We start from the raw sequence: 14,073 nt of genomic DNA, 5'->3' as shown, positions 1-14,073 counted from the left end.
AATGTCTTTACACACTTTGAGCCACTTAATTCTCACAACCTGTGGCTGGTTCTACTATTAGCCCTCTTTCTGAGATAAGAGAACAGAGAGTCCACGTCACTTGCTTCAGGTCACACAGATCAGAAGGAGTCAAGCCAACGTTCAAACCCAAGCAGGCTGGCTCCAGAGTCTCCGCCCTTAACCATTACAGCATCTGCCTCACAAAGGCGGACACGGGGAGATTCCCAGAAGGTCACACAATTGTGAGTGAAAGAGCCTCTTTCAACACTCAGACCTTTCAATTCCCTTCACTTACCTCTTCAGATACTGCAGAAATACTTCGAATATGTGTGCAGCACGTATCTGTAGCTACGATAGTGCCAGTTAACAACCACCACCACAAAATCCATAGAAGGTGTTCACTGAGGTGAAAATGCACAATGTGAGAGTTTCTGTTTTATCTGGGGGGTTTCGTGGGGATTACAGCCCAGGAGACAGCCTCTTGAAGAGCTGTGAGGAACTGCTCCAAACAGGTAGGTGAGAGGTCAGTTTGCATGTGATTTTGGAAAGGGGGCCCATGCAATCAAGTACGTACCTCAGCACAAGGTTCATGTCGGTCATGGTACATGGATATCTCAGCTCATGTGATCAGTGCTTTTCTAAGTCAGGAAGAATCTAAGGCTCTTGGGTCCTGTTATCTTCCCCTGAACATATCTAGCATCTGAGGTGTAACAACCCAAGTTTGGCCACCTGGCACTCATAAGTCAATCATTCAAGAGGCAGGTGTTAGTAGATAGGAAAGGTGCTTTAATCAGAAAAGAGGACACCTGGGGAGATGGTGGACTTATGTCCAGGGACCAACTCAAGAGATTCTACTCAGCCTTTTGTTTGTTCAGTTGCTAAGTGGTGTCCAACTCTGTGACCCCAGGGACTGCAGCACACCAGACATCCTTATTCTTCATTATCTCCCAGAGTTTGCTCAAACTCATGCCCATCGAGTTGTTGATGCCATCCAACCATCTCATCCTGACATCCCCTTCTCCTGCCTTCAATCTTTCCCAGCATCAGGGTCTTTTCAAATGAGTCAGTTCTTCGCATCAGATGCCCAAAGTATTGGAGCTTCAGCTTCAACATCAGTCCTTCCAGTGAATATTCAGGGTTTATCTCCTTTAAGCTTGACTGGTTTGATCTCCTTGCTGTCCAAGGGACTCTAAAGAGTCTTCTATAGCACTGCAGCTTGAAAGCATCAATTCTTCGGTGCTCAGCCTTCTCTATGGTCCAACTCTCACGTTCGTACATGACTACTAGAAAAACCATAGCTTTGATTATACGGACCTTTGGGAAAATGGAGGCATCTCTGTGAATCATCAAGGGAGGAGGTTGGGTTCTACACCATTCTCCATTGTATACAGAAGTGGCTGAGGTCTCTTCAGATGTTACCTTGCCAATTCAATCTGCCTTCTGGATGCTTAGGGGCACTTTGGGGGAAAAGAGCTAACCAGCTTCTACTGATCCAGGAAAAGTATCAACAGGTTAGAAAAGGCATTCAGGAGAGCATATTAGTTCAGTTCAGTTGCTCAGTCGTGTCAGACTCCATGCAACCTCATGGACTGCAGCACACCAAGCTTCCCTGTCCATCACCAACTCCCAGAGCTTGCTCAAACTCATGTCCATCGAGTTGGTGATGCCACCCAACCATCTCATCCCCTGTCGTCCCCTTCTCCTCCTGCCTTCAATCTTTCCCAGCATCAGGGTCTTTTCCAATGAGTTTGTTCTTCGCCAAAGTGTTGGAGTTTCAGCTTCAGCATCAGTCCTTCCAATGAATATTCAGGATTGATTTCCTTTAGGATGGACTGGTTGGATCTCCTTGCAGTCCAAGGGGCTCTCAAGAGTCTTCTCCAACACCACAGTTCAAAAGCGTCAATTCTTCACAAGTCAGGAGTTAATTACTTAGTGATCTCATTCCTACGATTAGTTTATTTTAGGGGGGAGGGACATAAATGAGCAGACAGAAAATGGAAAAAGGACTTGCTTTCAGAGGGTCCTTTCTCCCACTTCTCCCGGAACATGAGTGCCTCAGCCAGATCTCCACTCTGAATCCGTTTCAGGGTGTGCTGTAGGTGGAGGTGCGTGCTGGGGAACACCCTCTAGTTGGCAATCTTCAGGAACAAAAGACATATGAGGTCAGGGAGGAGGCTCTGCTGCCATCTCTGAGCTCCTCCTGGCGCCTGTTGTACACTGGTCCTCAGCTCTCCAGGCTGGCTTCTCCTGGGGGACTGGGGAGACCTGGCCCTGCTCTCAAAGTCTTTTCTCCTCCAACAGGCTGGCTTGGGCAGGTTCAATCTCATGGCACTGGTATAGGTGCAGGGGAGAAACAAATGTCGTTTCACAAGCACTTTTCAACCTTCTGCTGGATCATATTTTGCCAGCCTCCTCTGCCGAAAGCACGTGCCATGGCCAAATGCAAATTCAGAACAAGGGGGGCACTGCACACTTAAGGGGCAAAGGGGGTAGACATGAGGCAGGGGGGAAAACAGGCCATGTCTGCAATCTACCCAATGCAGAGTTGTGATTACATTCCCAACTTCCATGGGCTTCCACCTGTCACAACACAAGAGGGTTCCCCAGCCTGACACCTGGGAGAGAAGCCGGGAATTGGGGGAGAGCCTTCAGCAGCCAGGTGACCCTTCTCAAGCGACAGAAGAGCCTCTGGGAGGATGCAGTTATCAGTGTGAGGGATGAGGAGGAAAGACTTTCTGTGTAAGTCAAATGTCCAGAGACCCCAGAGCCTGCCTGCCACAGAGAAGCCCACAGGAGTCCTGAGTGTGGGAAGCTTTAGCAGAGGGCTCACCCCGTACTCAACACGGCAAAACCTACACCTCCAGGAAGCTGTGACGATGCACCGAGGATTGGGGGGTAGGGATACTTCAGGCAGGTCTCCTCCCTGCTGCTCCACCAGAGAGTTCAAGCTGGAAAAGACAGTAAACTTTCTGAGTGTGGAAAAACCCTATAACTGAAACGTACACGAAAACCATGGAGAGCCTCTGTGAATAGAGATTCTGTTCCTTCCACCGTCAACATCTTCGGGTAGACCAGAAGTTCTCATGTGGGGTGATACTTCAGCGCCCCCTTCTGGAACTTCCCTGCAACGTTGGCGCTATTTCAGGTTGTCCCAAATTGGTGCCCCGCTACTAGGCTAAGAAGAAGCAGCAAATGGCAACCCACTCCAGTATCCTAGCCTGGAGAATCCCATGGACAGAGGAGTCTGGTGGGCTACAGTTCATGGGGTCGCAAGGAGTCAGAGATGACTGGGCAACTAACACACTAGACCCTCATGGATAGAGACCGTTCTAAACATGGAGCAAGACGCCACGAAGACCCCCTGCACAAAGGATGTTCAGGTCCCAGATGACAGCCACACTCTGGGGGATGCATCTGAGAAGGAATCAGGTACAATTTTCTGGCTCTTCAACACAGTAACCACTAAGTAACCACACGAAGCTGATCGATGTAAACAAATCAATCTTAAGTAAAATTCAAAACAGAGTTTCTTGGCAGCTCAGGGCAGGATTCAGCAGACAAACATGGCTCTGGACACTGCAGATACACAACATTTCCGTGGTCACTGAAGGGTCTGCATCAGGACTGACTGAGATCCCTTAGGTTATCACACACCGTGGCCCCCAGAAAGTGAGGCTGTGGGCTTGCAGCTAGGAGGTGAAAGAGCACAGTCTCCTGAAAAAAATCCTATCAGTGCATCTTGGGGACTCTTGGCTCCTTGCACGGTCCTCTGGGTACTTTGAGTCTCAGAGTGGCCAGTGCCTGGCCCAAAGGGCACCCCCTCTCCTGGGAGAGATTAACCAACTGGTTACAGATAGTGTTAGATAGACCCTAACACTTCGCGGGCACGGTCCATCTGTCAGGTCCCGTGCTGAGCACTTTCCATAGATGAGCTCATGTAACCTTCACCAGAATCCTATGAAATAGGAACGAAAAGGATCCCCAACTTATAGGGAAGTCACCCAGGCTCACCAGAGCTATTTTTAAAGGCGGTTGTTTCAAATTTTGCACATATATCAAGAGTATATTGCTATTTTTATAGTACACTTTACAGGATTTAAATTTCTATAAAACTATATATATATATACACACACAGATAAAACACATATCTGTTCACCTTTCTGTCCAGACTGCACTTTTCACAGCAACTTTTTGGTTTATCTACTCCAGGACCTGGCACAAAAAAATTCTTTAGGACAAGGATGGGCAGATTATGACCATCCAGCCCACAGACTGTGAAAATAAGGGCATGTTGACATAACTCCATCCATCCTTAGGACTGTCTAGGATGGGTTTCTGCAAAGAGGAGCAGCTGCGACACAGACCTGATAGCTCAGGAGTCTGAAATACCTGCCACACACCCTGGCCAAGAAAGGTGACTGACCTGGAACTGAATAGACACAAACTGCAATCAACATGGGTGAAGATGTGAGAATGATCAGAAAAAGGAGGGAAACTCTTGAACTTTCCGAGACCGTGATGCCCAACGTTAAAAAGATATTTTGTGTTTGAGTCCAGGACACACGCTATCAACACATACATGTGTTTCGACCCGTGCGGCATTTCTTCATACTCTATGTACAAGTTTAGAACCACTGACTTACTCTTATGACCTGCACAAGGTCATTCTCGTCCCCATCTCGTCTCGTGATGGGTCGTGCCCATCACGACCTCCTATATCGGTTTTTCAAAGCAAAGAAGACAAGAGGCCCCCGACCCTCCCCCCTAATAACCAAATTGCCGCGAACCTTCTGACGCCTGTGCTGGTGTCAGAGGCGGTCGAACCACCTGACTCGGCCTTGGGGGCGGGCTTGGGGGTTGCGCGAGTCGCCGAGCGGCTCAGCCTGTACATAAGCGCGCGTTTGTCCACCGCGTCCCCGAGCGTCTCCGGAGCCGGCTCTGCTCAGGCACCAAGGACGCGCGCGGAGCCAGCCCGCCTGCCCTGCCCAGCAGCCCAGACCGAAGCGGGTCCCGAGGTCAGTCCCGCGGCCGCCGCTCCGCGGGGTCTGCGCCCGCAGGGCGGAGGCGCGGCGCGGGGCGGGGGGCGCGGGCGGGGGTCCCCGCGGGGAGGGCGGGGGCGCCCCGGGAGGAGGTGCGGGCGCGGGAGCTGCTGCCTGGGGCTCCCGAGACCCCAGGGCGCGGGCGGTGGGGGCCCTGGAGAAATCCAAGTTTTCCCCTGGAGGCGGTGGAGACCCTCGGATCCCTTCCACCTCGGGGAGACTCCAGGTCTGAAGATTTCACTGGTCACTGGGAGAAGCGAAAACTGAAGGCGACAGAGGAGGCTGGGGTGTCCGGAGGCAGGGATGGCGGGGACCCCCCTCCAGGGCAGGCGGCGGGGAGCCCGGGTCCTGGTCCCCAGGTTGTGCGGGCGGGAGGGGCGGACCCGCGACTTCGCAGTTTGCTGGAGGAGGCGGGAGGCACAGGTTTGCCCTGCACACCAGAGAGGGCAGTCGGTATCGGGCTCAGGTAAGGAACTGGCCACACAGAAGATGGGAACACGACTCTGGGGGATCCAGAGGGCGGCGTGACGGGTGGGGAGCCGGGGAGACCCTCTGGGTGAGTTTGGGGCTCACTAAGGGCGCAGAGCAAGGTTCGCAGATGAGGAGTGCGCGTGGAAAACAGCTTTTGCGCCCCCAGTGGCTCTGTGCGCCTGCGTGGCTGCGGGTGGGGGCTGGGAGCACGTTTGGGGCTCGCGGTTTGGAGGGGCAGCCTCTGGGAGAGGGGCCCGGGCGAGGCTGAGGGTGGGCCTGGGTGTCCCCCAGAAGGACAGTGTACTGGGGAGGGTGGGGGGTCCTTTCAGCCTGTGGGTCTACCTTTGTGCCTGTCTAGAGGGTGTGTGTGTGTGTGTGTGTGTGTGTGTGTGTGTGTGTGTGAGTGTGTGAGAGATCAGGGCTGCCTGTGAGGAGTGTGCCGGCACTGAGAAGCAGGCCTGCCCACCTGAGTGCGGGGGTCTCTGAATTTCCCTGCGCTTGTCGGCAGGTGTGTTTGTGTTGTTAGGCCGTGGTTTCCGCAGTCTGCGTCTGAAAACGTGTGTTTCCAGCGATTGCGTGTGAGTGTGTGTGTATCTGGCCTGCGGTTCCCGCGCTATTTGACGCACCCTGTATTTGCAGGATTATGTGTGAGGGTGGGCGATGGGTCTCATGCCTCCTCAAAAAAGGCTTAGAGGAAGAGGTTTGACTCTAGGTTACCAGATAATGTGTGCTGAGTATGTTTTTAAGCATATTTAATCCTCATGTTTAATCATTTATAGTCTTAATTTTCATGGAGGGGAAAGCTGAAAGCCCAAGAGGTTAAAAAAACCCCAGTCAGGGTGTGCCAGGTAAAATGCAGGCTGCCTTCTTAAATTCAAACTTCAGACAGATACTGAATTACCTTTTAGTATAAACGTGTCACAAATATTTCCTGGGAGCCCATCTGTAAAGGTAACTAATAAATTTTAAATAATTGTTTTAAATGTAGATATGACTCACGCAGTGTTTAAAGACTACTTAAACTAAACCTTGATTTGTGTATCTGAAATTCAAACCTCCATTTACTGTGTATTTATTATAACATTGCTGTTGTTCAATGTGGCCAACTTGATCATTGAGATCCCCAGCTAGTGACTGGCAGGCTGGAATCCCCTAGTTCTCACCCAAGACACATTGGCCCACGTCCTGCCCAGGGTGATGCTGGTGAGAAGCCCCCTCCCTGCAGGGCTGGCCCGGCCCCAGGGCTGTGCTGGGGGGTCTGGGGCCCGGCCCCACCCCTCACCTAAGTCCTGAGGGCGGGACTGAAGCCTCCAGTACCTGGAGGGGCCGAGGACGGAGGGGAGGGCCTGTCTGCACCCCTTGGGCAGACTGCCTGCTAACCCTGGGACGGAGCTGAAAAACAGCCCTGGGACTGCTCCACAAGTGCACTTGCTGAGCGCCTGCTGTATGCCAGACTCCAGAGGCCCTTTCTGTACTAGTTTACTGAGCTGCACACCCAGGGTTCTGGCCCCTTGTGTCATATTTCTTGTGTTTCTCAAAGGATCATAAACCCACGGACCCTGCCCTTTCCCTTGCCAGACACCATGCCACACACTCTCCCCGAATCAAACACTAGACCTGGAAGCAACTCTGTGGGGGTGGCATTGCCAACATGTCTGTTTGGCTGCTGGGGACCTGAGGACTTGGGGAGGGGATGGAGCTGCCTGAGTCCACCCGAGCTCTGAGAGCCACACCCGGGCCGCCCGGCTCCACCACGCAGGCACTAACTGCTCTGTGCCCTGTCTGCAGGGAGCACCTGTGGAGTCACCATGCTGCCTCTGAGCACCATTGAGGCCCAGGAGCCCGAGGAGGTGCAGACCAAGCCGCCGAAGAAAGGAGGTGAGACCAGAAAACTGTGGGTAGGTGGGAGTGGGAGGTCTCCAGGTGATGGGGAAGCATGGACCCCTCACCAAAGGTCTCCACGGGCTCTTCCGGGCAGGGACCGCCAGGATGCGGCCTCTCTGACATCACCTCCCGTCAGCAGGTCACAGCCCTGCTCAGAGCCTGCAGGGAGCTCCTGGGAGCTGAGCCCGTTTGGGCCCCTTTTTGTGCCCCGGACACCCCTGATTTCTTCCCCCAGCCGCTCCCCTCCCTGACGCTTCCTGTCTGTTCCCTGGGGGCCTTTGGGGTACAGCTGAATGCAGGTCTCCCTCACTGCTGGGCCACCTCCAGCAAGCGTCCCTGCCTCTCTGTGCCCCGGTTCGCTCACCTCTAAGTGGGTTGGGGATAAATCCCGTCTCAGAGAGTTGTTATGAAGAACCACATGGACAAATGCGTGTGCAATACTTAAAAGCACGTTTTGAACACGCGCCACACGCATTAGCTCCTGTTACTGGTTTCATGACGGAGACGGTTATTACCGAGCTCCTCAAGCCCCAGAGGATCAGATGGTCTTGTGACTCTTTCCTCCTCCCTCAGGCTTCTTTTCTAAGAAGAAGCCTGATGTTCTGCCGAAGAAGTCCAAGAAAATGAAGGGAACGGTGTCCTTCAGAGTCCTGCCGTTCTGCCCCGTGGTAAGCCTGCCTGCTCCCTCCCTTCTCACTGGAGGCCCCTGGGCTGAGCGATCACGCGGATTGGCCACCCTCTCTACCCACCAGAGACCCTTGGGTGCCCAGGCGCCGCTTGCCCCTTCCTCGTCCCGGATGTGGCCCCAGCCTGTGGGGCGGGATGGTTTTCCTTGAGGATGCTGCCCTCTTTCCTGCCTCCTCCTTGCTAATTCCGACTTCTGCTCCAACGTCACCTCCTCCATGAGGCCTCCCTTGCTCCCTTTCACCCCGTTTCTCTCCAGCCCCTTGCCTTCCTGAATTTTCTTCAGAGTAATCATTGACAGCATACCTTGTATCTATGTTTTAACCATCTCTCTCCCCTACGAGAGTAGTTTTGTGGGGTCAAGAGCCTCTTCTGTTGTTCAATGACATATCTCCTCTGCCTAGGACAGATGTAACCAGCTCCAGGCACGCATACTCTCGGGCTGATTAAATGAGAGAATAAGTCAGGGAACGGTCCCTCCTGCAAAGCCAGCTGTGGCCTTGTCCACCTGGCTGCCAGTCCTGCTCCTACAACACCCTTGTCCCTCCGGCAGGAGCAGGCACAAAAGTGTCCCTAGGTCAACGGTGGGCAGACTACGGTCATTCAGCCCACAGCTTGTTTGCGTGAATAAGGGCTTCTTGGCACATCCACCCCCAACCTTGGGTAGGGTCGGGGCTGTTTCCACGTAAAATCCAGTAGCTGAGACGCAGACCGGATGATCCAGAAAGGCCGTACAATTTGCCATGACGCTTTCCACGGCAGTGGTGAATGACGGTGCTTCAAACAGATGCAGGCTGACATCAGCTCAGGTGAAGGTGTGAGAATGCTTAGAAAAAGGAGGGAAGCTCTTAGACTCCTGTTGACTCTGATGCGCAGGGTGAAAGATCCTTGCAGTTTGGGCCCAGCACACATGAGACATACATGTTTCTACGTGTGGGGCGTGTGTTTCTTCATATCTGAGTAAGAAGTTTAAGAACCACTGCTTACCCTTGCTACCTGCACTACTGAGTCTCCTCCACCTAAAAGCCGCCCGAGGCCACCCTCTGCATCAGTCTCTCTAAGCGGTGAGGAGGAGGAGGCCCGGGACCCTCCCCCCAATAATAAAAGTGAAGCGAGCACCCCGGTGCTGGCGGCGGGCACGCTGTTAACCACCCGCTTGTGTTGGGCGTCGCGAGTAATGCGGCGCCGCTCAGCGCTCTTCATTTCTGCGAGTTCACCAGGAGGCCCCCTGGACTTCGGAGCCAGCCCTGCCCGGGCCCCCAGGACAAGCGGTGAGCAAGCCGGCGCGCTCCAGCCCAGACATCGAGACCGAGCCCGGGACCGGACGTCGCTCCCGCGGCCGCAGCTCCGAAGGGTCGGGCCGTGAAGGTTGGAGCAGCTCGGGGCTGGGGGCGGCGGGAGGCCGGAGGGGGATCTCCGCAGGGAGGGCGGGGTCGCCCGGGGTGGGGGATCCCCGAGGGCGGCGGGCGGCCTCGGACCCTTCCGAGCCGCGCGGGGACTCCGGGCCCCAGAATTTCTGGGGCCACTGGGGGGAGCGAATCCTGGAGGGGACAGAGGAGTGAGTGCCCCCCGGAGTGGGGCGTCCGGAGGCGAGGATGGCGGGGACCCCCTCCAGGACAGACCTGGGGGTGCCGGGTCCTGGTCCCCAGGTTTTGGGGGCGGGAGGGGCGGACCCGGGGACTTTGCGGTTTGATGAGGGAGGCGGAGGTCCGGGGCTGCTCCCAACCTGGGAAGCCAGCGAGGGGTGTCAGGGGTCAGCTAGCGAGTGCGGAATGAAACAGGATAACAGCTTTGTGGGGAGTCCAGAGGGCAGTTTGAAGGAGGCAGGAGGCCCTGTGGATGTGTTTGGGGGTTCACGGAGGACGCATGAGAAGTTCGCAGACGAGGACTGCGCGTGGAAAACAGCTTTTGCGCCCCCAGTGGCTCTGTGCCCCTGCGTGGCTGCGGGTGGGGGCTGGGAGCACGTTTGGGGCGCGCGGTTTTGAGGGGCAACCTCTGGGCGAGGGGCCCGGGCGAGGCTGCGGGTGGGCCTGGGAGTCCGCCAGAGGGAGTTCCCCCAAACTGATGCGTCTTTTCTTTGCGGGATTAAAAGTGAGGGTCTCTGATTGCATCTTATGTTTCTTTGAAATGTTTAAAGACGGTTTAAAGAAGGCAGAGGTGTTGATTTTGTTTCCAGATAATGTGTTTTGAATATGTGTCAATTTAACCATATTTAAGCTTCATGTTTAATAATTAATTTTACTCATTTTTTTCTGGAAGGGAGAGTTGACATAACACGAGTTAATAACCCCTGAATCAGAGCTTATCAGGTAAAACTCAGGATCAGTTTAGTTCAGCCGCTCAGTTGTGGCGGCCTCTTTGCGACCCCAGGGACTGCAGCGCACCAGGCCTCCCTCTTCATCACCAACTCCTGGAGCTTGCTCAAAACTCATGTCCATCCAGTGGGTGATGCCATCCAACCATCTCATCCTCTGTCGTCTCCTTCCTCTTCTGCTTTCAGTCTTTCCCAGCATCAGGGTCTTTTCTAATGAGTCAGTTCTTCTCATCAGGTGGCCAAATATTGGAGCTTCAGCTTCAGCATCAATCCTTCCAATGAATATTCAGGATTGATTTCCTTTAGGATTGATTGGTTTGATCTCCTTGCCATCCAAAATGTAGGAGGGTTACTTACATTTGAATTTCAGACAAATAATGAATTACCTTTGGACATAAGTATGTCCCAAGTATTTCCAGGGATATATACATAAACGTAGGTCAGTATATTAAATAAATGATTTTTAGGTAGATACTTACCACGCAGTGTTTGGCACTTGCTATTGTACAGCATGATCTGTGTATATGAAATTCACACCTCAGTGTGTATTTGTTCTAATGTAGTTGTTAAATCTGGCGAACTTGATCCTTGATATCCCCAGTTAGTGACTAGCAGGCTGGAATTCCCCCAAGTCCACGCCCCAGACACACTGGCCCAAGTCCTGCCCAGGGTGATGCTGGGGCAGAGGTCGGGTCCCCACACTGAGCCTGGGCCGAGCCCCCTCCCTGCAGGGCTGGCCCAGCCCCAGGGCTGTGCTGGGGGGTCTGGGGCCCGGTGCCTCCCCTCACCATGGTCCTGAGGGCGGGACTGAAGCCTCCTGTACCTGGAAGGGCAAGGACAGGAGTGGAGGGCCTGTCTGAACCTCTTGGGCAGGCTGCCTGGTAGCCCTGGGATGGAGCTGAAAGACAGCCCTGGGACTGCTCCATGAGTGCACTTACTGAGTGCCTGCTGTATGCCAGACTCCAGAGGCCCTTTTGATACCCAGTTAGCTGAGCTGCAGCTTCCTGGTCCCAGCACTTCGTGTCACGGTTGTTCTAGTTTTAAAGGGGGGTGAGCCCCAGGTACCACAAGCCCTGCCCTTGTCCTTGCCGGGCGCCATGACAACTGCTGTCCCGAGGAAACCAGCAGGAGGCATTGGCAGCACGTGCCCCTTGGATGCTGGGGACCTGGAGACGTGGGAGCTGTCTGAGTCCACCCGAGCTCTGAGAGCCACACCCGGGGCCCCCCGGCTCCACCACCCAGGGACTAACTGCTCTGTCTCCTGTCTCTAGGGAGGGCCTGCCGCGTCATGATGCTGCCTCTGAGCACCATCGAGGACAAGGAAACCGAGGAGGTGCAGACCAAGCCTCCGGAGAAAGGAGGTGAGACCCACGTGGGGAGGAAACTGTAGGCAGGTGGGAGTGGGAGGGTCTAGGGCAAGTGATGAGGAGGGGTGACCCTGGAGACTGGCCCAGTCCCACCCAGGTATCTCCTCGGGGCTCCTCCTGGGGAGGGGGCCCTGAGGACACACAGGATGGAAGTCACTGACATCACCTCATGTCAGTGTGTCTCTCACTGCTCTGCTCAGAGTCTGCAGCCTGCAGCAGGCGCCTCACCTCCCTGCCTCAGTTTCTCTAAAGTGGGACAATGATAGTATCCATCTCAGAGGGACGGATAACTGATTGTTATGAACAGTCAGTTAAGCTAATACATGTAAAATACGTGAGTGCCTGGACATGGCAAGTACTCAGCATGCGTTAGTTTTTGTCACTGGTTTCATGATGAAGATACCATTATTGAGTTTCTCATGCCTCGGCAGGCAAGATGGTCTCACACCTCTTTCCTCCCCCTCCACACAGCCCTGCTTTCTGAGAACCGTGATAAGCCTAAGAAGAAGCCCAGAGGAATGAAGGGAAGACTGTCCTTCAAAGTCCTGCCGTTCTGTCCCATAGTAAGCCTGCTTGTTTCCTCTCTTTGACCTGAGATCCCCTAGGTTATGAGAGGTCAGGCACATCTACCACTTTCTCTGTGCAGCAGAGACCCTTGGGTGGCTGGGTGCCCCTTGTCCATCCCCCCACCCATCCCAGGATATGGCCACCATCCTCTGGGGGGTGTTGCCCTCTTTCCTGCCTTCCTTCTGTTTCCTAAATTCCAATCTCGGCTCCATTGCCACCTCTTCCACAAAGCCTCCCTTGCTCACTTTTGCACCATTTCTCTCTAACCCCCTGCCATGCTGAATTTTCATCAGATAATTATTGCTACCTAAGAACATACCTTGAATCTGTGTGTTCATCATCTGTCTCCCCTCCTAGAGAAGTTGTTGTTCAGTGACCTATCCCCCGTCTAGATCAGATGTAACCAGTGTCAGCCACTCTATACACTCGGGCTGATTAAATGAAGGAATGAATTAGGGACCGGTCCTTCCTGCGGAGGCAAGCATGGCCTTGTCCACCTGGCTACCAGTCCTCCTTCTCCTACTAACCCCCTTGACTTTTCTGGGGGGCGCCCCTGTCCCCATGCACTTTGCATGGATTTGATCCCAACCTCAGACCAGCTCCAGGTACGCCCCTGACCAATCAGAGCCAGCAGTGCCAAGGTTCCTGGTGATTGGGCCTGAGCTAGGCACGTGACTCACCTTTGGCCAATGAGGCGTCTGCTCTGTCTCTGGGCTTCTTAACAGGCAGGAGGGGAGGCTGGAGGGACCGTGGTGAGAACCAGGAGGCCCGTGGGGAGAGGTCAGGGGAAGCCCTGGGTCAGGTAGGTGCCTGCAAGAATGTCTTACCTACTAATGCCACTAGTACTACGCTTAAAGAAGTTCTTTTTAGGAATTAATGTGAGAATCCAAGATTTTATAAAAACAGTACAAAGATTATCAACATTCACCGAGTGTTTCCGCATATTCTATTTGCATGTTTTTTATATATATTTAGATATAATATTGATGGTGCTCAAGATTCTGCAAAGCACAGGATGCCCCCCCCCCCCCACTCTGCAAGGAATGACATGACCCCATGTCACTAGTGTGACGCTGACATTCCCCTCTTGCTTCTCTGTTCGCTTTCCTTCCAGCCGAGTGTCTGCTTCAGCTATTACCTGGAGCCGGATGACGCTGAGCCCGAGCCCGAGCCCGAGCCCGAGCCCGAGCCCGAGCCCGAGCCCCAGGTGGCTCCTGACGCTTCGAAATCGGACCCGAACTGCAGCTTCGTCCCTCTGCCTGTGCTGGAGTTCCGCGAGGTCAAGGTGTGCGAGTGTCCCCTGTGCTGCCTCAGCTTCGTCACTGCTTCCTAAACCCGAGGGCCCTCCGCCTCCCGCGCCTGACCGCGCGCGCCCGGATCATGCATGCTGGGCCACCGCTATGTAGAATCCCCCAGTACAGCGGCTTCAATAAACCCGACTTGCTGTCTCTCTCAAGGCTGTGGTCTGTGTGTGAAACCCCCAGGGCTGGGGCGGTGCAGCTCCGTGGAGTTGGGCAGCCAGGGTCCTTTGACCTCGGTGCTCTGTGCCACGTGGCTGGAGAGGGCTCACCCCCGCACCCAGTCCACATTCTGGTTCGGGGCAGGTCGGGGAATGAGGAGAGGGGAAGACACGCTTCAGTCCTTCAAAGGCGACTCCTGCAGGAAGCCCAGATCACTTTTCCTCACGGCTCATTGGCCAGAGACAGTCACGTGGTGAGATCTAGTTGCAAGGGATGCTGGGAACTG

General features: G+C 54.3%; 1 protein-coding gene across 2 annotated transcripts; it reads left to right on the top strand.

Moving 5' to 3' along the window:
- The first annotated feature begins 4,723 nt into the window (after positions 1-4,723).
- On the top strand, positions 4,724-13,783 carry LOC138418310 (uncharacterized). 2 transcript variants are annotated; one of them, XM_069549503.1, is made up of 8 exons: positions 4,854-5,016; positions 7,300-7,389; positions 7,969-8,063; positions 9,300-9,447; positions 11,665-11,754; positions 12,232-12,323; positions 13,053-13,129; positions 13,442-13,783. In XM_069549503.1, the coding sequence occupies exons 2-8, from the start codon at positions 7,320-7,322 to the stop codon at positions 13,731-13,733; spliced, it is 864 nt and encodes a 287-aa protein (XP_069405604.1). In that variant the 5' UTR covers positions 4,854-5,016; positions 7,300-7,319; the 3' UTR covers positions 13,734-13,783. The 2 variants fall into 2 exon arrangements, with proteins under 2 accessions (XP_069405605.1, XP_069405604.1); XM_069549504.1 differs by lacking the exon at positions 13,053-13,129 and having other exon boundaries at positions 4,724-5,016.
- Positions 13,784-14,073: the final 290 nt, after the last annotated feature.

The sequence above is a fragment of the Ovis canadensis genome, chromosome 14 (assembly GCF_042477335.2).
Source record: "Ovis canadensis isolate MfBH-ARS-UI-01 breed Bighorn chromosome 14, ARS-UI_OviCan_v2, whole genome shotgun sequence".
Classification (NCBI taxonomy): Eukaryota; Metazoa; Chordata; class Mammalia; order Artiodactyla; family Bovidae; genus Ovis; species Ovis canadensis.
Note: the sequence above shows the minus strand (reverse complement) of the source record. Positions and strands in the feature narration are given on the sequence as shown.